This window comes from Choristoneura fumiferana, chromosome 12 (genome assembly GCF_025370935.1).
Source record: "Choristoneura fumiferana chromosome 12, NRCan_CFum_1, whole genome shotgun sequence".
Classification (NCBI taxonomy): domain Eukaryota; kingdom Metazoa; phylum Arthropoda; class Insecta; order Lepidoptera; family Tortricidae; genus Choristoneura; species Choristoneura fumiferana.
Window position 1 is genome coordinate 7072164 of NC_133483.1, and position 25040 is coordinate 7097203.

At 38.7% G+C, this 25040-nt stretch overlaps 2 protein-coding genes and 1 long non-coding RNA gene across 3 annotated transcripts in view; 2 read left to right on the top strand and 1 right to left on the bottom strand.

The window, feature by feature from the left end:
* Nucleotides 1-169: 169 nt before the first annotated feature.
* Nucleotides 170-1641, bottom strand: LOC141433764 (uncharacterized). Its single transcript, XR_012451949.1, has 2 exons — nt 1307-1641; nt 170-1017 (listed from the first exon to the last, which is right to left on the bottom strand). It is a non-coding gene; the product is annotated as an uncharacterized lncRNA (long non-coding RNA).
* Nucleotides 1642-2501: 860 nt separating this feature from the next.
* The window catches only part of LOC141433188 (rapamycin-insensitive companion of mTOR-like), a 33915-nt gene continuing 11376 nt past the window's right edge, over nt 2502-25040 (top strand). The window contains 15 exon segments of the mRNA XM_074095111.1: nt 2502-2766; nt 3128-3404; nt 4039-4170; nt 6645-6727; nt 6730-6870; nt 7500-7722; nt 11777-11930; nt 12562-12666; nt 12733-12858; nt 13386-14054; nt 14596-14784; nt 15901-16109; nt 16453-16840; nt 19002-19225; nt 20531-20711. Coding sequence (XP_073951212.1) covers nt 2730-2766; nt 3128-3404; nt 4039-4170; nt 6645-6727; nt 6730-6870; nt 7500-7722; nt 11777-11930; nt 12562-12666; nt 12733-12858; nt 13386-14054; nt 14596-14784; nt 15901-16109; nt 16453-16840; nt 19002-19225; nt 20531-20711 — 3138 coding nt within the window. The 5' untranslated portion in view covers nt 2502-2729.
* Nucleotides 22371-23665, top strand: LOC141433622 (uncharacterized). Its single transcript, XM_074095730.1, has 4 exons — nt 22371-22452; nt 22639-23158; nt 23406-23524; nt 23601-23665. The coding sequence occupies exons 1-4, from the start codon at nt 22437-22439 to the stop codon at nt 23663-23665; spliced, it is 720 nt and encodes a 239-aa protein (XP_073951831.1). The 5' UTR covers nt 22371-22436.

Below are 25040 nucleotides of genomic sequence, written 5' to 3' on the forward strand. Positions count from 1 at the left end.
GTTTATTCGGAAAAAACAAAACATCACTGACATCCGTCAGTTAAAATTAGTCGACATGTAGTGAAACAGGCCCTTAATATTTTAGTATAAATTGTAACTGTTTACTAAACTACTTATCGCTGCAATATTTTTATTAAGTACTGATAAAATGAAATTAAACTATTTATGCTCTGAAATATTTTATTTACTTATTTACCTTTATGATTACATGACCTACTAAAAATACTGGATACTCGGGCTTAGTCTTGGACTAAGACTTAACTAGGCTTCAGATGTTGTTCAGATATGTTTAAGGGGTTATAAGATCTTTGTGAGGCCAAATGTCTTAATGTTGACAGTTCGGTATTTTCAGTAGGCCTCGGTAAGACATGGATATGTTTATCAGACATATCAATCCAATCAACAATATTGTGCAAAGCTCCAGTTCTTATGAACGCTCTGCTTGTCAAAGCTGTATCAACAATGCATTTATTTATAATGACAGCCAAAGGTGTGTTGTCTGATATTGCCTTCCCCTCCAATGCATTAGCTATAGAATGATATACATTTCTGAAATCAATATTGTCTGTGTTCTTGGCAGCTGGAATATTATCAAACTCAGCAATCAATCTCAAAGCAGTTGCTGTCTCAGTGTGCAGTTCAGTGAAGCTCAAAGATTCTTGTAATAACTTAGCCCAGCTGTTTAATGGTACAGGTGGCCGTTTTATATCATTCTTTTTGGTTGGAAACTTTTTTTTAACAGTAGGATCAACCTGCATGTTAGCTTTTTCCTTATAATATTCAATAGCTTTTTTAATTTGTTCTGTTGATTTAGTTGGAATGTTTTCTCCTATTTGTGTGATGTCTCGCGATCCAAAAACTTTGATGGTCTGAAGAAGATCAAAAATTTCATTCTTAGTCCACTCTTTAATTCTTTCATCGGCAGGTCTCTGATGAGCGACTGGTGGATCAACTTCCATAAGTTCCATTTGAAAAGCTAATGTTTCGGTTATTACAGTTTTTACTCAAAGGAAATCCCTGCAACAAACGTTTTTTGTTATTTATATATAAAACCCAGTACGGGTTCCCGATGTTTTTAAGAGATAACCATGTTGTTAAGAAAGTTTATGAAAACCGCGTTCTTCACGAAGTTCATGAGAACTTACCTGTACAGAAAGTGATTAGTTTAGTAGGTATAATGAAATCAAATCTAATCAAACAAATACCATCCGTGTTAGTCAGTATTCAACTCAGTAGATAAAATATAAAACAAACTATTCATAACGGTTCAATCAAACTACAAAACCAAAGAGTATAAGATAAGTACCTGTTGTTGTTTCTTTAAAAAAATATGGCTCTGTCCATCGGAGGACAATTTTGCCAGTGTCTAGTAGTTTTTGCCGTTGTACGGTAAAAAAATTCTAGAAAACGAAATATGAGAGGTGGTGGTGGATGAACGATGACAGCGTGAAGATTAATAAGTACCTATGTAGGAAACAAACTACAATAAATACTACATGTACTATGATGATTGTGGATAATTTGGGATTTGACATTTGCATTTGACAATGAAATTGAATGACAAGACAATGACAGTCATAAATCATAATTTACTTTTCTATCGAAAAGGTAAAGTTAAAGACCAAAAGGCATACAATACAAGCCTTATTTGAAAGCATAAATAGTAAGGGAGCGTGGGGACGCTTGTTTTCACAGACTAATATTTGAAATATCACGACTGTTATTTTAAACAAGAAAATATACACGATCATTTCAAGTGTTCAAAAAAAAAATCATGTCAGAGCGTTTTCACATTATCCGATCCGATATATCGGTATCCGACGACGGATACGATATCGGCAGGGCTACTACGAAACTCGAAGTTCGTATCGTACCGTCCCTCTCACTCTCGTATTAAATAGTGGAAGTGTTAGAGGGACCGCACGACACGAACTTCGTGTTTCGACTTTCGTAGTAGCCCTGCGGGGCAAGTAAAATGTACGAAATATATACAGTCAAGTGTAAAAATATGAACTTATTCAAAGTCAAAGTCAAAGTCAAAGTCAACAGACATATTTTTGAGTGGTTCGAATAGATATTTATTTTCGCACTTGACTGTACCTGTCTTTCACATTGTCCGGCCCGATATCGGATATAGGAGCCGACTACACCGATATCTCGGCGGCACCATCGGACGCCCGTGGGCTGTTGGACGATAGAAACTTCGATTTTCGAATTTCGTAGTAGCCCCACAGACATAGTCACAGTAAATGAGAAAACATAAATAAATAAATAAATAAACATCTTTTTTTCTTCTTTACATAATTATAGGTTCTTTGTTAACTACGGAACCCTACAAGTCTCGTCGTAGTAATCTTAGCTTAGTATCTTAGCGTAGTAATCTTAGCTTAATTAAACAACAATAATAAGTAATTAAAGTTCCTTTATTGCATAGTTAATGTCTGCTAATGTAAACAAATTTCGTTGTAAAAAAAGCTTTATAAAAAGTGGCGTCCATGCCGCACTGCAGTGTTTACTGTCATTAAAGTATAGCAACATTGATACCCAATATAACCTCAAAATCAAGTCAAGCAAGCTTTCGTAAATAATATTTAGAAAATTGTCAATAACATTTTGTACTTTGTTACATTTTTCCTTTATTAATTTTGTGGTTAATAGAAAGCATTGTCGTGACTTATTATACCATGAGCTTCTTTCGTTCATCAACTGTGCCATGAAATGATTTTATAATGGCTACTTCTGAAAATTGGTACAGTCGTGGAAAAGGTAATGCTTGATTAGTCTTTATTTTAATTAGGCACAACAAAGTGATATTCATACATTAAAAAAACAATTGAAAGCATATTCCTGGAAAGTAAGTTTAAATGAGGTTAGAAACTTGAGGTAGTGAGAAGGTAGTTTGTTATTGAAATAGGTTTGAATGTTTATCACACTACACACTTTACTGGCCATGTTGCATTCAATATTATCATAGTTAAAACTCAAATTCATAAATGTATCTTCTCTAAAAACTCATTTTTATATTTCTGTTTACTAAATTGTAAACCCATGTAGCTTTTTTTACACTTGAACATGAATCATTTTTATGACTATACAAATGATACTGACCCAATTACTTTTCATATAGGTAAAAACTATGGAGACTTGTTTAAACTGGATACGAAAAACAAAACACCTATGGAAAATGTCACAGCAATAATTGAAGGGCTGTACATATCAAGACCATTCTACCATGAAGTGTCACCCACCAATAAAACTGCGCCGCCAAAGATTACAAAGTTCAAGGGGGCACAGAAGAGTAATTCAGAAACCCGTAGACTTTCCTACTTAAATGCACTGGTGACACTTCTAGGCAAAGATGACATTAATGATTTGGGATTTACTTCAGATGAGTTGATGACATGGTAAGTGGCATTTTATTTTTCGAGTTATTTTTCTGGCATCTATTGGAACTATAGTGCAGTGCTTGGTCTGTTATTTGGATGATGGAAAAGCAGCTCAAAATAAATCATTTTTCTGGTTTCACATTTCTGCTTGATATGCTGGGCAAATAATTCAAATGTCATAACTTTCTTATTTAAATTATGTGTTTGGCCTAAGATTTAACATTGATTTTAATAAATTTTCAACTGTAGAAAAAAAAACAAGTTTTTCAAGTCAACGCTTGTATATATTTTTTTATGTATGACCACCCATAACTTTCTACAGAGTATCAGATTTCGATAATTCTTTTTTATTGGAGAGAGATAAGGGGAATACCCTGAAGTCGGTCCCATATAAATTTGGAAAAAAATCCTAAGTGTGGGAATAAAATATAAAATAAATAAAAAACAGTTTTTTGGCAGTTTAATTTTTTTGTTAAAAAGGTTTAAATTGATATTAAGTAAATGTTTTTCTGTTAGTGAGAATTAGATTATGATCTGTTAAATATTGTCATGCTCGCTATGCAAAATATAAAAATAGATAAACAAAATTAAATAACAAAAGAAGTGTATTTGATAACTTGGTAACTAAGATTTGGTTTTTATTTAATTTTAGCATCAGAATAAGTCTGGTTGATGAGTCAATGGTGTTACGAGCAGCAGCTTTAAGAGTACTACGATACTTGATCAGAACTGAAAATGATGTTGCAATGTTTAATAACTTAAAGTTGCCATATCTTGTCACAAGGTAAGTTTTTACTTGTAGAATGTAAATTTAATCTTAGATGATACTGCAGTGCAAAGCTTGGGCTCTAGGTAGACTTCTACCAGCAACATTAGAACTTTGAATGAAATGAAAATGTCATGCATTGGTAGTACTAGTGTGCAGTCAGGGTATGTAGCACTGGTGTGGATGCCTACCTAGGGATTGAGCCACTGTATGCCATTGGTAGCCGGCGTCAGTACCTCAGTGTGACCAGCTTGCGTAGTGAATGTTTGCAAATTCAGTATTTGACTATTTTCTATTTATTTTATAAATCAAAGCCAGTCAATGCATGTTATCAAATGGAAAAACTATTTTTTCTCAAACGTCCAAGGAAATGTCGTCCTTATCTTTGTGATAATAGAATGCCAAGTATATCTTTGTATAGTACTTATTAATGATTTGTTCTAATTTCAAATGAGAGGATAGTAATCGAATTACCTACCTACATATACCATGCACGAGGAATGAGGAATGCATGAGGAAGACATACTAGCATGCACATGCAATTAGCATCATACCTACTTCATAGAGAAAAGCATTTTAGAAAGAGATGGATACACATAAACATAATATAGTGTATAGCATTTTCAGGGGTAAAAATACCATATTGTAAATTGTTGCACTATCATCAAATGTCCCAATTTGCATGCACTATTTAGTGTAAGAGTATTTAGAGAATTCTCGTTTACATATATGTACTAAAATGCATTAAGCTCAAAACTGTAATGCAGTGTAAATGTATTTTTAAATAACCCAACCAACTTAGAAAAGCTAATTATATCAATGGTGCTCTAACCCGTGCTGCTTGCATATGGATATTCTCTGCAAAGATTGGCTACGTCAGCCCATAAATGTAATATGTATTAATTTATTATTATTATTAATAGAAAAGTTGAAAAACCCCTGTCATTTTAAAGTTCAATATCAAAAACGGCTGAACCGATTTTGATGAAACTCGCTTTACCGTAAAAAAAACTACATTGAAATCGGTCCATCTGTTTGAGAGCTACGATGCCACAGACAGACAGTCATTTTTTTATTCTTATATTTCAACGAGCCTTTAGTACACCAAATGTGACTGTCAGCCTTATGGGGAGCCGCAGGTACATATTACACTCTCCTTTGTACCAAAACCAAGTTTCTGGATGCAAAACCCTGTCTGATGTACTTGTTGACAAGACAGACATTGGTGTCAAACTCTTCCATCATTTTGCATGGAGGGTTAATAAAACAAATCATTGAAAACTACGCCTTATGGTCCTCCTTCTCCTCCTCCTTGCATCTTATAACCTCAATGCTAGTGGTTATCCCAGTAATTATGGGTTAAAACGCCCAAGGCATCAATAGTAAATTGTACAATGTTTGTGTAAGTACCTTTTATTTTTCGTGCATGGCTATAAAACTATAAATTTTTAGTTTTATTTTTTTATTTGATTGAAAAATTGAAGTCATTTTATGTCGCCTAGATCCAGCATAAACACGAACTTTACGAGCATGAGAAGCGAAATAGTAGATTGTACAACAAGAGCATAAAACAAGCCATTTTACCCGAGGCGTTCATATAGTCCGCCGCCGGTACTGCGAGGGTGGATAGATATGGCGAGGGGAAATGGGTTTAATGCTCGAGTTTTAGACTGCTTTTCACTTCGATTGTGAGGAAATGAAACAGCAACAGTGGAAGCAATTGTTCGGTACTATGTACCTTTTATTTTTCATGCATTGCTATAGGTTTTTAGTTTTATTTTGCCTAATTTGATTGATTATTAAGTTTTATATAAATTAAAAATGACTAAAAAGTAATTTTAGGTCACCTAGATTCAGCATATTTTTTCACTTCTCATGCTCGTAAAGTTCGTGTTTATGGATCTAGGCAACATAAAATGAGTTTTTATGCTCTAGTGCATAAAGTAAAATCTTCGTCTAAGACCAAGGCAATCAGGTTTAAACAGCCACAAACAAAGAAGTTTCTACATATATTTTTTAATACATTTTTAATTTATATAAAACTAATAATCAATCAAATCAATTAAAATAGATCAATAAAACGAAAAAAATATAATTATAATAGTAATGTGTGAACAATAAAAGGTACATAGTAGGTGAAAAATTGTTTCCACCATTGCTATTTCAGTTCCTCGCCATCGAAGTGTAAAGCAAGAGTGTAAAACTCGAGCATTAAACCCATTTTCCTCTCGACGTGTGTATCCACCCTCACCGTACCGGCTCGGGTGGCTATATGAACGCCTCGGGTAAAATGGCTTGTTTTATGCTCTCAATGTACTACCTACTATTGATTGAATTAATGAACTGCAACCCTATTGTAAAAGCTAGGTTTGCTGTATTGCATTGTCCCAGACCTTATGCATATTGCGTTTTGTCAGTATTATAATGGTTAATGTACTATTGAACCAACTGAACTGTGACCCAGTGTTTAATCAACCTGAGACAATCAACAGGTCAATGGATATAATGGTCCGCAACGAGGAGGAGCGAGCGCAAGCGCTGCGCGTGGTGAGGCGCGTGGTGGCGGTGGCGGGCGCGCGCGGGGGGGGCGGGCACAGCGCGGCGCCACCGTCGACAAGGGGCTGCTGCGCGGGCTGGCCGCCATCGCGCGCGCCGGCACCGGCGAGGCCGCGCCCGACCGCCTTTCCAGGCCCGCTATCGCCACGATGGCTGAGATATGTAAGAAGGTTTCGAGACTTTCTTTTCAGCTTGAAAAATGATGCAGATTCTGAAACTCGAGCTAATTTTAGAATCGGACTGGGGAATCGTAGCAACATATTCGTTCAGAATGATCTGAGCCAATAGTCCAAATCTGACTCAATAAATTCATAAACTTCATCCTTCAAAGAAACTTTGATGAATCCAGAATGCGTGATGCCTGATGCGTTCCCGGAGTAATAAAAACCCAGGTTCGATTTACTGTGGTTTTTAAAATGTGTTCTAGACAAGTTACAGTAGGTTTTTTATGTAAAATATTTTTTAACGGAAAACTATATAAATAAATGAAAAAATCAGTGAATTAAGGTAAATAGATAGAGAGCTATCTAAAAGGTGTAAAATGGTAAGGCCGCCTATTGCTTACCTTGTAATTTCATCAATACAATAAATAGTAATAACGTGATGTTCTATAAGGGCTCTTAAACGCTAGAGTCAATAGGCTGTTACTGAATCAGTAAGACCTTTGGTCTCATCTGCACTTTAAATTTTCATCAGGTGAGATAAGGGTTAAACATGGGTCAGATTTATGTAAAAAAGTCACTATTGTATTGTATCTATCCTGTTGTGGTTTATACGAGTCGTTTTCGCAGGCGTACTGAACCCGGAGCTGTTCATAGCATGCGGCGGCGTGACGGCGGTGACGCGCCAGCTCGCAGAGTGCGCGACCCCACACATGGCGGAGGCGTTGTGCGGAGTCCTTCTGCATACGCTGAACGACCCCGTTTCGCGCGCCGCTGCCAGAATAGACCTCACCAGCCTCAGCTTCCCCTACTGTGATTTCCACTTCCGCCCCGTTGCCAGCGACGCCAACAAGTAACGGTTGCTCTAATCATCCTAGTATTACAAAAGCGAAAGCATGTGTTTGCGGCGCATATGGCGGAGTGTCATGCATGTTGAACGAGACCGGCCACAGGCCTACCGATTTTTTTCTGTTAAATTTCGGTAAGTAATATGACCGCCGCGATCGCTCGCTCGACGGGCTGCGTTTGACAACAACTGAATGCCTAATACCGCGAAACTTCGCGTGATGACAAGCGCCACCCGTGATACAGCTTGCTATCGCTATTCTGTCTGAGGCGATATCATAACACTTGTCAACTCACTCGTTACCTCACGCCTTGAACAGTTGGTAACGCATTTGTAACGGTATATTGTATTTTGATCCAATTAATGAAAAGTGTAAACAAAGACGCCATTTATCCGACCACAGACATTCAATGATGTGAAAACCTAGAACCTATTAGAAAATAATTAATCTGTTCAGTAAATCGATTAATTTATTAATTGAATACATCAAAGTATTTTTGTCTATTTTATTATTTGCAATGCTTGATTCATTCCAAAGACTGTTTATTCAATTATAAAAGCAATAACTATTTTTTAATTTTAAGGAAAGTAAATAAAAATCAATTATTCATTTATCCGCGCATTAATCGATTTTTAAAATGTCAAATTTTCCACCATGTCTACGCTAGTCTATGCTACTACATATACACATTTTTCAATCAAGAAATAACGTCAGATTTTGACGAAGATTTTTCAAATGAAAAATAAATATTGAAATCAAGTGAATTTTGGTGAAAAATTGATTACTGATTAGACATCTAGTTAAAAGACACGAATTATAGATAAATGCTTAGATGAATGATTGGTCTCGCGCGCTCGCTCGACTAGATACAGCGCTACTTAAAAACTAAGGTTCGTGAATGCGGCAACTCAATATTGTAGTGTGCGTAAGAACGGTGTAAGACAATTTGCAAGGATGCTAGTGTGCGTGACGAATTGTGTTGCCAGCTGCTCCACTGTTACCCGAATTATTGGGAAAATAAATTATTCTGTGGTCTATTAAGTTACTGGTTACAAAATGTATCTTGGGAAATACTTAGAAATGAAGAAGTAATTAAGAGTGAATGTATTAATATGTTTGTGTACAGGTTAGGCGTAGGTTTCTTCTTTAAAAAAATGGTAGGTATGATGTAGGTATATCAATGATCAGGCCTCACTTTTAATTAAAAATATATATATTTAAGGACATTCAATATTTACAAATTATTACTAAAAATTCATGGACTAAGTCACCAACTAAGAAGTTTTGCGTACTTAAGATAACACGTTGCACCTATAGTTAAACCTAATATAATGTACAGGTTAATTAAGACTAAAATAAAAATAAAAGTTTACAAAATATACATACATACATGCATACATACATACTTACATACATACGCTTGAAAAACATAACCCTCCTTCGGGCAGTCGGGTAAAAAGTTAACATTTCAGGAAAATGGGTAGAAATACAAAAAAAAAAATATTCGTTTCCCGTAATACCTAAGTAAATCAGCTGATTGGGCTTTTTGAATGGGAAGACGAAAAACATTTTTAATTTTAAGACACATTCACCCCTTAATTAAATAGTGTCGGGTAACAATTTATATATCACAAAGATAAACATTAAATAATATAGAACTAGGTTATGTATATACAATAATTACGTTAGATACTTAAATAAAATAAGTTATTAAAATTTATCATCATTTAATGATGATAACAATAAAATTCAATTTATTAAAATCTCAACCACGGGGAATTTGATTCTTGTGTACGCGGCAACACAGAATGGCGTTTAGGGTTCATGTTATTTTATTTTGTAATTTCGAAATTATACGATATTTACTGATGGTATGTGATCCCAGTGTCCTTCTTATTTCTTGTAGTATTATTTTTAAACAGTTTCATCAGTTCGGTTTATGACCAAAATTTAACACAAATTCGGTTCATGCACCTTACGCACAGTTTGCAAGGCGACTGACTCGCCTCGGGCTCGGGTACGCCGAATTCGGCGTACTATTTGTTGCCGCATTTGACAAGTACGCCGGCGGTATCTAGTCGAGCGAGCGCGCGAGACCAATCATTCATCTAAGGATAAATGTGTTATTGATTCGATCCAGTGAGTGTTTATACAAGAATTTTGATGAAATCGGTTTGTTTACACTTTTAATAAATTGGATAGGCATAACGTATAGTTAGCGTGGCCTGGCCTATATGTTGTTTTTCTTTATTTCTTTCTTTTTTGTTATGACCCGAAAGGGTAAATGAGACTAGTCTATGCCTATGGAGTAATCCACATGATGTTTAGGGGCTGTTTCAGGGCTGGTGAACCAGCCCCTTAGTGTTGTTTTTTAATCCGAAGATTGTGTCGTTTTCACTTTGTCATTATCTTGTTTTGTATGTGGGTATGGTCATCAGATGGTCGAAAAAGAACATCAGCGCCGTTCGCAAGACCGGCAGTTTGCTGGTTTGGGACCATTTCGTGACATGCTCATTTTTAGGGTTCCGTACCCAAAGGGTGCCAACGGGACCCTATTACTGAGACTCCGCTGTCTGTCTGTCCGTCTGTCACAGGGCTCTATCTCAGAAGCCGTAAAAGTTAGACACTTGAAATTTTCACAGATTATGTATTCCTGTGGCTGCTATAACAACAAATACTAAAAATAAAATAAAGTTACAAATTAAAGGGAGTCGTCATACAAGAAACGTGTTATTTCAGCTTTTTTTGGTTGCTAGGCGTTATTAGCCGTTGCTAATGCGACCGAGTCGCCTAGCAACGGGTATAGCTATGTCGTTTGCGATTTTAATGATGTTTTATAAAAGCTTCGATAGTATAATATAGTGACTGTCTGATTGTGTGGTTTATTCGTTTTTGTGCAAAATTAATAAAGCAATTTATGAACCACAAACCTCAATGAAGCCAACTTTGATAAAGCGCTCGCCAAATCCACACCGTATTAATCACTATGTTTACCTATTGTTTTTTACATAAAAAAAACCTACTAAGTCTTTTAACACTATTTACAGTTTAAAATTTATTCTTACTAGTCGAGCTTCTTATATTTAATTACACAACATACGAAGTCCGCCGAATTTCGCGCGAATGAACCGAGATCTGTCAATATTTTTTTTTAGCTGCGCGCGGCAAGTTGCGGGCAATGGCTTCAGAAGCAAACAGCCAGAATCAAAGAGGATGAGAATACAAATTGTTTTTTATTCGAAATACTTGCACAAGTGCTTACATTTCGGCGATATTTTTAGAAGCTTTTCTTTAGCTTGCCCTGTTTATTTATTTATTTATTTATTGCTTGGAAGCTAAATTTGACCCACTTCCTGTGGTCCAATCGACTTGAAATTTGGCATACTTATGTAAATTTGGTGACAATACAATAATCTGGTAGTGACATCTTGGTGGTCCTGCCAGGATCGTCTCTGCAGGAAGGAACTCCTCAACAGTTAATAGTACCGACTTGAAATTTGGTACAGATATGTAGTTTAGACGACAGTGCAAGTACAGTCAACAAGAAGTACATTCGGCAAAAAAAGTTTGTATTAAAAATTAAATTTTTAAGAAAAACTTATTACAAGCATATAATATTTATTTGCAGTGTACCTAATGTAACTATGTTTGCTCGGGTGGAATCTTTCAATTCAAATTTGAAGTGGCTATCTTCAACCGATTGAGCTGAAATTTTACACGCATGTATAAATCCGATGACAATGCAATATTATTATAACATGGAGTTGATCTGATGCTAAAGCTAGCGGGTGACCATATGAACTTTTTTGATAAACGACACGACCGCATCGAGTTTGGACTCGTTTGTCGTCTGGACGAGTACTTTGGTAACCAGCGGCATAAAATACAGTCAGCCAAAAAAACTTATATTAGAAGAATTTTAAGAAAAACTTTTACTGAACTGTTTACGGAACCCATGAGTACGAGTCCGACTCGCACTTGACCAATATTTTTTGTTCTCATGTGTCACGAATGTTTTGTTCGTTTGTTTCCTTTGTCAAAGTAGTATGTGTGTTTCAGAGACGAGCGCGAGATGCGGTTCACTTGCAGCCGGCTGGCGCTGCTGTGCGTGCTGCGCAGCTGGCCGGGGCTGCTGCACTTCTGCCACCCGCGGAACGCCGGCGGACTGAGGGCCATGGTGTCCACGCTCTACCTGCCCAGATTGGAAGTCCGAGTATGTGCGACTCCGAGAACCTTCGTTTTTTTTTAAATTGGAAATAGCATGGGACAAAATTTTCGTTGAAATAAATGAATGTGGCAGAAAAATAGAAAATAAAAAGTATAACGTAAAAATCATCTGTTTAGAAAATAAGGAAGGCACGAAATCACTTTCGAGAAGAATTATGTGTGAACTTTCTCTGGTCGTTGTGTCGTATAACGTCATAGTACAGTCAACGTCATAAATAAGTGATAATTTCTGTAGCTTGTCGCTTTCAGTCGTTACACAATTTCGTATGGCTTTTCAAACATGACGTTAAAGTGACAAGGTACAAAAGTGATCACTTATTTATGACGTTGACTGTACATGTGATGTACTGTGTCATGATTATAGTATGTAGTTTACATACATATGTAAACTCTTTATTGTACAAAAGAAAATTAACAAAATACAACTGACAAACTTTAAGATACTTGTACAAAGGTATAGTATGTGTCGTGCCCATGTCGAATCTCTCTGTCTAATTGAAAATTTAAAACGTTCGTATTTTTTAATTAATTATAAAAATTCTGTCTCAACTCGGATCTTTTTTTATTTCTTCGAATGTGTCTTTATTGTTTGACAAAATGAAGGATTTTGTTTTCAGAAAGCTATACTAGATCTACTGTATGAATTGGTTGGCTTACCTCAGCCAGAATGGACGGATGAAATTTCCGTCGCATTAGACGCCGTTGATCCTTCTGACTTTCAAGTAAGTATTACTTTGAATTGTTGTTTGAGTTTTAGTTATCATGTTGCTAAATGCGAACAATTTCAGGACGCGTGGCGACTTAACGAAGGCTTTATAGCCGCTGAAGGCATCTCCATTCTACCTCATCTTGGTGCAACTGGATCTGACATAACGGAAATTCACCTTGCGCTATTACTTCAGTGCTTCTTAGAGGTAATTACAAGTCAACGCACGTAAAAAGAGCTCTGGATGGCTAGTGGAGGGGATACGTTTGCGCATCTGTCAACTAACAAGCCAATGACGTGACGGCCGCACGCGCGCTCCCACCTTCCTCATTGGCTCCTACACCCCCTCCCGCGTCCCCCACTGCTCCGCCGCCGCCGCCCGCCCCACTGCGCAGGTATATCGCCAGGAGCTCTTTTTACGTGCGTTGATTTGTACGACTGAAATTACTAAATATATTTGAGGTTGGATCACAATCCATCAAACTTAATGTAATCATAGCAATACTTCGCGCGCTAGTTAAATGCTGTCGGGGTCTGGGGAAAAGAGTGGGAATATCCGTCCGCACGCCTCACCTTGTACGCTTATTGATAGTTGTTATATTCTAGTTAGGGCTCCGCTAATAGTACTTAAACGACATTTAACTCGCGTGCGAAGTGTAGTGTAACGATAAATCTTATACTGCTTTCTAATTTTGTGTTTTTGAGCAGTATAATAAAACGTTAATTTGGTTTCAGGTTGGATTACTGGACGGTTTAACTGAAGTGATAGTGACTAGCGACACGTTCATATCCGTCCGTGCGACCGTACTTGTAGGCCAGCTGTTGCATCTGATCCACCTGTTACTGCCTCCTCAAGTGTGCAACGTGACGCCGGCGCTGCCGCTGCTGATGTCGCAAGCGGCCAGCGGGCGCCCGCAAGCCCTGGCTGCCGTGGCGGCTCTCAGGCGGCTCCTCGCCATCCACGAGGCGCGCCCCGCTACACACTCGCTGTTCCTCGACCACATCATACAGTACTGCGGCGGGACTTACAGACAGCGAGCAGAGGACTCCGCCAAAACGAGGAAAGAAATCGACAACGCCAACCTGGCTAAGCCGGAACCTATCCTCTATAGAGACAACAGCATCGAATTCCTCAACGAATCTGACAACGAGAGTGAAACCGAACCGAAGCAGCGGCATAGTGTCGGCTCGCGCGCCGACGTCGACACCAGAAACGTCAGCGCGTTAGTGAAGAGTAAAAGTGTCAGTTCTCGGACTAGTGCCGCGGTCAGTAAAGTGACTAAATCGGCTAACTTTTTTAATCTGTTCGAACGGGAAAGTGACAATTTGATTCGGTGCACGTTGGTCATGCAAAATAAAGATGGTAACACGTGGAATTGGGAAATAATACGGGCCATTTTGAAGGTAATTACTCCGTTTTTTTCTGCTCGCACGGGATCTTCTTATTTTTAGGGTCACTCAAAATATTTTTTCAAACTTCAAAATCAGATAAATAAGTAAAATATTCCAAGAAACTAGACACGATTAAGTAATGCAAGTGATATCACAAGTATCACAGTGCCACGTAATGCCATGCCATACATTACACGAATAAAATAAAACAAACATCATTCGGTAATCGGTATCGCCTGAATTTGGTGTGTAAGGTATCAACTATCGTTTTGCCTACTTGCGAGAAGCTTTATTTCCAACTTTAGCCCAATAAAAGAGATGAAAGTAATGCTGACATGTTTCAGTACCGACATAAGTCATCACATCACTCGTTACTCAATTTATTTCATGTCATAACATAGCACAGGCCCTAGGGTGATAGTTAATGTGCTGAATGCAAACATCACAATGGCGGCAATGCCATTCAACGGGTGATCACAGTGATATTTCAGTTTCTGATATGCAATGTGATCTGGCATTACATAACAAAGCACTGTTTTGCGCATGCGTTCAGGAGAGCGACACTGCGCCGATCGTGGACCTGTGCGACAGCCGGCACAAGGCGTGGGTCGCGCGCATCATCAACTACCTGCGGCCGTCGGCCAACAAGTACTCGCACACGGACCTGTCCACGTCGTCCACCGGCCACGCCGCCACGCGCGCCGGCTGCCAGCTCATCAGGCATCTGCTGAGGCACCACGATGTATGTATAGTCATAACTGTTTTGATTTTCCCGTCTCGGTCAATGCGATGTCACTATTAAGCTGCGTATGCATTGTTCGACCGCGGCAAACCTGTATTTTGTTTGAGCAGCCGTGCGCGGCGCCACGGTATGCATAGTGCGCGGCTATCGCGCGAGCCAACGTTCGACGGTTTGCCGCGCGAACTCCATACACAGTTTGACATTTTATGTAAAAACCTTTTATGTGTCAGAATTAGGGGTGCCCCGTTAAATGTCGACAAACTATTTATCGAATTTCATTTCATCGAAAACAATTCATAGAATATTCAATACTAATATTTTCTCTTGGAGTAATTTCACTTCATCGACTATTTATAACATATTAAAACAAAAATACATTTCATCAACTATTCATGAGACAGAACAACTAAATATCGCTGTTTATTTCTTCGAAGTATTATTATAAAACATCTGAAAATAGATTAGGTTAGAATTACGGCCTCATAAAATAAATCGCTACCAGAAAAGTAGGTATGGCTTGGTTAGAACTGCGACCCAAACAAAAACAAATTGCTACCAAAAAAGTAGGTTAGGTTAGATTACAAGTGCAACCTCATCAAAAATAAATCGCTATCAGGAGAGTAGGTTAGATTAGAACTGCGACCCCAACAAAAATAAATAGCTACAAAAATAAATTAATTAATTTCATTCAAAAATTATGAAATAATAAAATATGAAATGGAGTTCTGCCAAATAAATTATCTATTAAATAATATTTCCAAAAATAAAAAATCGTTGATTTAAAAATATTCAGTTTAATCATTCGAGGTAATGAATATTCGATGCAATTAAAAAATAGAAAACGTTGACTAAGAAATAGGAACTGTTATTCGATTAAAAGTTTGTCGACATTTTAGGGGTAAACCCTGTGTACCGGTATGGCTAGTATGACAGCTAGGAGAATTACTGGCACATGAGGTATTCTATCTTAGCCCTCTAGGCTGGCAACGCATCGGCAACCCTCGGGTGCTTCAGGTGTTCCCTATAAAAAAAATCGGCACGTACAAAACTATAAAGTAGCTTAAACGTGTTTGATTTGTCGTAATCATCTATTTAAATAATATCTATCTCATTCAGGCGGACTCCCAAAAGCTACTGGAAGATTTCTTCGCCGATGTGAACCGGCAAGTGGAGGCGATAGAGACAGGGCGGCGTGCGCACGAGTGTCTGTTCAGCCCGCAGCATATGAGCAACACCATGTGCCAGATGTATTTCCTGTTTATAGGGCAGCTGTGCCACTCGCACCACGGACTCAGCCTACTCAAACAGAGCGGGCTGTATAACAAGTAAGTTACTTATGTAGGTCAGGAGATAGATGACAGAACTACTAAACTCTGTATACGAAAAAATACGTAGCACAGTTCGAGTTTTTTGTAATGCCTATTGACAATGAATGTTTGGAATTACTCGTTAACAAGCTACCCACCACTCACCGCTGCTATCAGCAACAACACAAAAGATAATATGTGTATGTAATAAATAAATTAAAAAAATATATCATTGTATATTGTTTCAAACTTTCGCCATTTTCATTACAAACGGGGCTTAAAAGCAACAGTATTTTTGCTAAATTTACCGCGACATTCGACCACTATGCATATTTATTTTACGACAACGTCGTCATTGCAGCCTTTTGGAACTATCAACGAAGACGCATCACAGCTGCTACGTAAAACTTGTAGTGTCAAGTCTGGACTACAGTTTAGACTCCTACCCTCGCGACATTCTCGCCAAAACCCTGACATGCAGCATACTCGCATCGAGGCTCTACGCTACTCAGTTCCTCAACGTATTACTTCGCGCGTCACAAAAATCCAAAGAACTGTTGCGTAGGAGATCAAAGTTGAAGAAGAATTACGTGCAAGATAACTTGAAGAGTTCGCATAAGGTGGAAGAAGCGAGCGGCGTGGATATGGAGACGTGGGTACTGCAAATGCTGGTGGCGCAGATTAAGGACGAGTCCAAGTCGGTCGTCAAGAGCGCTCTGATGATACTGGAGGAAGCCTACAGCGTCCCCGTGAGTGCTTTTAATAAGTCACAGCTAGCTAATTGCTTCTCGCGTTTTCGTCTGCAAAGGATTCATTTTCGCGAATCCTTGACAACAACTCATTTTTAGGGTTCCGGAGTCAAAATTGCAAAAACCGAATCCTTATAGTTTCATCAAGTCCGTCTGGCTGTCTGTCTGTCTGTCTGTCCGTCCGTCCGTATGTCACAGGCATTTTACTCGAAAATACAAGATGTATATCAATGAATTTTGGAGTACAGATGTCTTGTCAAAGGCGCTATTTAGTTTTGTAGTTAAATTACAAAAATAAATATTTACGGGGGGGCACTCCATACACGGAACAGAAATTGTTTTTTTTTTAACTCGCATTAACGTGCGGCACATAGTTCGACAGCTCTTTTGAAAAGATAGTAAGGTTTCTCAAAAACTTTTTTGATTAAGTGAAGATTTCCGGAAATAATCGCTCCCAAATTAGGAAAAGTTGTGTCCCCCTTCCTCTATCTTGTAAACCGTTTGTCCAAAAAATATGCAAAAGGTAACGCTTAATAAATACTTTCAACGAAAATTGCTTTCAACATGATCGGATATACCGTTTTTGAGTTATTGCCAAAAAACTGCGCTTCTCAACAAAAGGACGTAAGTGCCGTGAAGATAAGCTCCTTTTCTGGTAATAGGTTTTAAGACTGTAGTAACTGTTTTAATTGTGTTATAACGCACATAATGTTACTTGATTTTTTTCGTAATGGCTACGGAACCCTATCTTGGGCGTGTCCGACACGCTCTTGGCCGGTTTTTTTTTATTTCGAGATAAAAGGTATCCCATTTATTATTCTTTACGTAACATTAATTTTACTAACAAAAGAAAAACTCTGGTTATTTTGCTTTGGCCCAGGGCTCTTCCTTTTGTTTCTCAGCAAAATGCTCAGTTTAACCAAACATAACTCACGACTAATTTTAAAATCTAATCCAGGACCAAATCTGCGCTAAGTAGAAAGTAGTAAAGTGGCGGGGTAAAGCTAGGGTACAATTGCATGGTTTCATCTAATTCTAATACCTTTTAACGAGCAATTCTTGCATATACGAGGGTCACACTGAAAGTTTCGGGAATAGATAAAAATATGCAGTTAAATTGGACAAAAGTCTTTTTATTGTTTCTCAAAGTATTCGCCTTTATATTTTATGCACTTTTCCATGCGTTCAAACCAGTCTTTAAAGCACTTATTGAACGCTGAAGTAGGGGTCGATAAAATGGCCATTTTAAAGGCCTCCACTGCTTCTTCTGGCGTCTTGATTTTGGGGAATGTGAAAAAGTCGTTGGGGCTTAAGTCGGGGCTGTATGGAGGATGGTCCAGGAGTTCGACGTTTTCACCGTTCAGATACTCAGTTGTTTTCCGAGCCGTATGTCACGTGCCGGTCTTCTTTTATCATTTGACGCACAGCATCGATGTTTTCTTGAGTGACGGCCGATTTTGGTCGACCTTCACGCACGTCGTCGTATATTGTAGTCTTTGAAGGTGCTTCATTACTAAAAGCAGCAATCATCCGGCCACCACATGGTTTTTGTGTTAATTCACTTTGAAAGTCATAATAAATCATAGCTCTTAAGTTTTCACAAGACAATTCCATTTTCATCAGCGACTCGACGACTTCAAAAAACAATTGAAGCCGAACCATTACTTTTTTTTTCTATTTGGCCAGTGTGTTAAGATACTGAAACTTTAGAGATTATAAAAAGGTATTATTATGTGCCAAAATTAAGTTTCTAAGTTTTGGATTCCCGAAACTTTAATTGCAGCCCTCGTATGCATATATAAATTTCGGGAATCTCGGAAACGGCTCCAACGATTTCGATGAAATTTAGTATGTGGGGGGTTTTCGGGGATGAAAAATCGATCTAGCTTGGTCTTATCTCTGGGAAAACGCTTGTTTTAGAGTTTTAGCTACAGCAAAGCTCGGTCGCCCAGGTACTAATACATTATACTATAAGCAAATTTTAGAAACGGCTTTGTGATCCAATAAGAAACCTATACATTTTCGTGAGAAAGTCACAAGTATTGTTAAACTAATGACTTGAACTCAAATTACAAGCTGTATCATAAATTCTTTAACCTGATCATAATCGCACAGCGTACCCAATCACATCTTTTCGTTTCAAGACTGTGTTTTATTGCAGGCTTTGTTCGACAAGCTTGTGCTACAGAGGGTCGCGCTGGGTCTCAACTGTCGACTGGATAAGACCATGGATCCTTCATCTCTGGATTTTTCGGTGGCCAGCGACCGTGGGTACCTTATTTGGCTTGGGCTCGAAATTGCCGCCATAGGCCAAGCCCCGGATCTCAAAGTGAAGGCGTTTATCAAGAAGCATTTGGATTACTGGACCAGGAGCTATAATTATAGGTATTTGGTTTACTTATTTTTTAGCCATATTTTTAAGGAAATTAAATGTTGATTTACGAATTAGTTTGTTGTATAATAGCTTGCAGCTTGCAGCTCAGCATAACAAGTTGACAATGTTCTAACAGCTCAATGTTAAGTCAAAAATTGAATGGATATCTTTTGATACAGCACTTTCATTTAGGCGGCTCAGACGCGTTACTTTAGCACCCATCAGCTGCAAAGTTGCCACTTGTTGTAGGGTGTTTACCTTTACTTGCCCGAATTTCACTTGCCATACCAACGTTTTTTTTTTTTTTTTTTTTATTCGACTGAATGGCAAACGAGCAAGTGGGTCTCCTGATGGTAAGATATCACCACCGCCCATAAACATCTGCAACACCAGGGGTATTGCAGATGCGTTGCCAATCTAGAGGTCTAAGATGGGATACCTCAAGTGCCAGTAATTTCACCGGCTGTCTTACTCTCCACGCCGAAACACAACAGTGCAAGCACTGCTGCTTCACGGCAGGATTAGCGAGCAAGATGGTGGTAGCAATCCGGGCGGACCTTGCACAAGGTCCTACCACCTGCTATTTTGTTTGCCATAAAATATATAGAACCGTGCTGTTTTCAGGTTTTTTTTTTAATGCCATCATATAGAATGCAGTATTAGGTTAGGTTAGTTTAATATCAACTGTAAAGAAATTACTATTTCAGAAATAAATTACTTTATGGCAAATGAAAATTCTAGAAAACGTTACATTCGGGCATATGAAATTCGGGCAAACGATAGAGAACCTTTGTAGGGACAAGTTGTAGGGACTATTCACAGCAAGATGCCACTGTTTCTTTCTGAATATACACTAACTACTATAGTACTACAAGCCGTGGTGGCCTAGTGGAAGCCGTGGTGGCCTAGTGGTTTGACCTATCGCCTCTCAAGCAGAGGGTCGTGGGTTCAAACCCCGGCTCGCACCTCTGAGTTTTTCGAAATTCATGTGCGGAATTACATTTGAAATTTACCACGAGCTTTGCGGTGAAGGAAAAACATCGTGAGGAAACCTGCACAACCCTGCGAAGCAATTCAATGGTGTGTGTGAAGTTCCCAATCCGCACTGGGCCCGCGTGGGAACTATGGCCCAAGCCCTCTTGTTCTGAGAGGAGGCCTGTGCCCAGCAGTGGGACGTATATAGGCTGGGATGATGACTATAGTACTAGTTGCAGTTTTTTGTTTATTATACCACTAAACAAACAAGTGTAAAGCTCTGGAACTTAGTACAGGGAGGAGGGTTGGTTTCCGTGTTTATAGTTATATCATTCGGCCAGGTACGTGCGGCTGGTGGAGGCGGGCGTCCACGAAGCGCTGGCGCTGAGCGAGGAGAGCGGCGGACGCTTGGGCCGGGCTCGGCGCGCCGCGCGCCCGCCGCCGCACCTCCTCGCCGCGCTCGCGCGCTGCCCGCCGCTCGCCCGCCACCTGCTGCCCGCCGCGCTTCCGCCGCTGGCCAACGTACGTCACTCCATTATACAAAGGAGCATGCCACGAAATGGACCTAAAACCAACAGAGCTGAGAGTTAGCTCACTAAAAAGGTCTGCTTATCTTCTTTACTTTATTTCGTTCTATGGGCGCAAAGTTGAAATCTACGAGTATTGCATAACTGAGATATACTCGTACATATTTTAGTCAGAGTAAAAAATATCGATGAGAAACTGTGTTTTTCTTGTAGAATATCGGTAGAACACCTTAAATAAAATCTTGCTTGTATGAAATCTTGGAGAACAATGTTAAGGCTACAAACATATTTTTATTTTTATATTTACACAACTTGTACACGATTAAATCTGTCTTAATTACCCTCCAGGGTGTTTAAAGCCATTATAAGGAGAACTTTCCAGGTAAATCACAGTTTCTCATAGATTTTTACTCCGAATAAAGCTTGAATATCTCAGCTTTGCAACTTGGTGTCCATAGAATGAAATTAAGTACACGTAAAGACCTATTTAATGACATAATTCTTACTTCTGTTGGTTTTTGGTACACTTCCCATACAAAGTTGCCCATGGGCCTTTCGCTCTTTTATTTAGGGCCTACTTATGCCAGCTGGCGCTGGTGGACGGAGCGGGCGCACGCCTGCGGGTGCGGTTTACAGGTAAAGTCCGTCGCACGCGACGCGTTAGCTCTGCTCATACTATTATTCAATAGGCGTCCACCCACTCCGTGCAAACCGCGTCAGCTGGCGCGTAGGCTCTCAAACTCCAAGTGGCGACTAAGCACCGGCATATGTTCCTCTCTCTGCACTCCGACTTCTGGCCGGAGGATGAATCCCTGCGCTTTAGGGAAGCAAGGATGAAAATCCCTAAATAAGTTTTATTTTCGTGTATTTTTTGTATGCTTTTTTTGTGAATTTTACAGCGCTTTGGTTTTTTACTGTAATTTTTTATTGATAAATAAATTATCACTACGATACTTACTCGTCGTTATGAATCCAACCATTGTTCCGCATTTTGGTGGGCTGCGGGAAAAAACTAAAAAAATTGACAAACAAGCCTTGCTTGCCAGTTGCATCGCCTCTGTGCATTCACAATTACCATTATTACACAGTCAAAAAAGTCGAAGTCAAAATATCTTTATTCAATTTAGGCTAAAACAAGCACTTATGAATGTCAAAAAAACACTACCACCGGTTCGAAAAAAACCTCTGTTGAGTGAGAAGAATCCGGCAAGAAACTCAACGAGGTATATTTTTTAAATAGGTTTACAATATTATTAAATGATATCTCTACATCACAAGTATTCAACATAACTTTATTTTTAACACAGTAGGTTCACTATTTGAAGGGATCGCTAATGCGGATCGGAATTATTTCCCTGTCCATGATATAATTATTAACTTTATAATACGCCTTAGATATTAATGTCTTCTTGACAATAGATCTGAATTTTGTATCTGTTTCATTTATAATATTTTTTATGTGTATGTTCTCCTTAGACATTACAGCGTCAAACTTGCGCATCGGAGATAGAGATAATGGACACGAAAGCGTCTCTATGGGCGGTGGGTAACGCCGCGCTGCACCCACTAGGGCTTCAACAGCTGGTCAGTCAGGCGAGCGGGGAAGACTCGGTGCTGGCACGGATCATCGCGCTTGCTAAACACTGCCAAGTGTTCTCCGTGCGAGCGACCGCGCTATACGTCCTCGGGTGTCATTGGCAGTACCTATGACGGCGCCAATATGTTGGCAGATCTTGGTAAGTTTGTACCTATGATTGGTAGTAGACAACACCGTGTTGCATACTTTACCTACTAATTTTTGACATGTTTAGTTTTCCGTAATTTTTGTCTAAAATAAGCTTCGTGTTATGTCTGTTGTAACCTTGCTTATTTTAGTTAAAATGTAGATGAAAATATATCATTTGGGTACAAATCCCTTGCAGGTTGGCTGTGCGTGAGACACACGAGACACGACCAATTCCCGATAATACAGGACGATTTTTACCCGATTCCCGACCAAAAGTTCCACAATGACGTCACGTCGCCCGAGCGCCGCTTCCAAGTGTTCGATGTGGAGACGAGCGAACACTCCGACCATACAGACAGCGCGGCAGAAAGCACGCATTCTGAAGCCCCCAAACCACCCACTACCACTAACGAAGACGTGCCTGATCACAAAATTACCTTCATAAAGGAACCTGACAAACGAAAGTCGCATACCCTGCCGTCTCAAGGAGCTGCACACAATCGTAACCTCATGCCGGAATCCCGCACTGTGGATATTTTAAGAGATTTCTCGTACGAGCGGCCCGGCGCGCATCGGATGCCGATTGAGAACAGACTCATCATCGGCAGAATGAATTCTGTTGACCAAGCTCACGAAGGTAGAGTCAGGAATACGAGCGAGTCCAGTACGAGTGGAGTGAGCAGTTGCGATTCTGTTCTCGGGAAATATGCTATTCCGTGAGTGTAAATAAGTCATATTTTTTAGCTTTTCTGACTGGTTTTGACAATATCAATAAGTAATCAATTCAGGTGTTCATGATAAAGTGAAAATGCGAAGTGTAGCTTGAACTGAACAACTTACTGAAGACCAGTCACTCTGAATATATGATGAATGAAACCCCAATGTATATACGGGGTCCACACACATTCATGCTCACGTTAACGTCCGTAAGTTGTGTTTGATGATCTCGTTTTGATTTTCCAGCGATCGTGTTCTAACACTGAGCCCCATTCCTAGTTCATCAAGTTTATACGGCATGAAGAGCGGCAGTACTTCTCATCGACCGAGACTCTCGGAGACGCAACGCCGAACCTCAAGTTCAAGTAAAATTTCAACATTACACGTAAATCGAATAAGCTGTAACTTTTGTATTTTTTTTTACATTATGCCTGATTGCAGGTTTTACGGCTCCAGAAGTATCGAGCTCCCCGCCATCTCAATTGGACATGACAGCGCGACTTTAATATCACTAAACAAACACAGACGGTAATAGAATTTTCGCAATCGTTTTCACCACTTTTGTCAAACGATATACATAGGGGATGAGGGTAGAAAGAGACGGTGCGGACACACTCTCTTGGAATAATGATTAATTGCTGGATACTTTTGTTGGACGACCTGATAGCCCAGTGGTTAGAAAACCTGACTACGAAGCTCGAGATCACGGGTTTGATCCCCGATCGGGGCAGATTGTATGAATAATACGAGTGTTCGTTCTCGAATCCTAGGTGTTTAATATGTATTTAAGTATGTTCAGATAGATAGATAGTTATGTATTCAGAAACAATATACATTGTGTTTGAAATACATGACGAAAATTAAGTAAATATTTACATTAAAGATATAGTTAAAGTGAGAAAAGTTTTTCCATGTCAGTCTTTATGACATTGGCATAAGATTGATTTTCTCAAAACCTTTTTTACTTCATCTATACAAATGTTACAGCCAGAATTGGGTATGTCTAAAAAAAATACACATGGTTTTTATATTTTTTTTGTATAGAAAGTCAATTATAAGAGAGTAATTTCAATATTTTTTTCATTTAGTTCACTACTTTTTTCAAAATTAATTATTGAAAATATTTTGGTTGATGACGTCACAATTCGATAAAGTGCTACACATACGGTACTATCAATGGAAAAAATCAATTGTGTAAACAAATGTGGTGACTGACATTGACACTTGACTGACGACCCGCTGACTGACTGACTGGACGTTGGCTCTAGTGAATGTGAAAGCAAGCTCTTTAAGATACTTCAATCAGCAAATAAATAATTATTGAATTTACTCATATTTCATTATTTAATGTTTTCCCTAAGTTTAATTTTTAAAATGGCGAATCACGTTTCTCTTAGTCCTGTTCAAGAGTCATTCACAATGTTTCCATGTCCCTTTTAACTTAAAATGTTTAATAGCATTTCACTAAGTTTTAGAATTAGGTATATCTTCAAATATATATACCTAACGTTTTTTCCATACAAACTTACAGTCCCCTTTATACCCTTTAAGGTAGAATTTTTAAAATGGTGAACATGTATATCCACTTATATTTTTTGACGTATATTTTCCCAAGGTTTATGATGGAGTATTTTAGAATTGAAAGAGTCAGTTAAAATATGGATTAATTTAGATTTTTTTGCTGCTTAAGTAGCGTAGTAGAAAAAGCAACCTGAGATATGTTGCATAGGAGAAATTTGTATCTTGACTCCTGTCCAACGGTGGTGTAGGGGTTATAGTACGCAGTACGGATTGCTGAAAACCTAGGTTCGATTCCCAGCGCTGGTCTCTTTTTCTGGTTTTTTCTGTGCATCCATGTCTCAGTTTTGTATTTTCGATATA

Excerpts from the sequence above, each read along its gene's own strand:
- LOC141433622 (XM_074095730.1), top strand. Across the intron at positions 23,159-23,405 it reads CTCGGGAAATATGCTATTCC|CGATCGTGTTCTAACACTGA; the intron begins GTGAGTGTAAAT and ends TTGATTTTCCAG. Across the intron at positions 23,525-23,600 it reads ACGCCGAACCTCAAGTTCAA|GTTTTACGGCTCCAGAAGTA; the intron begins GTAAAATTTCAA and ends GCCTGATTGCAG.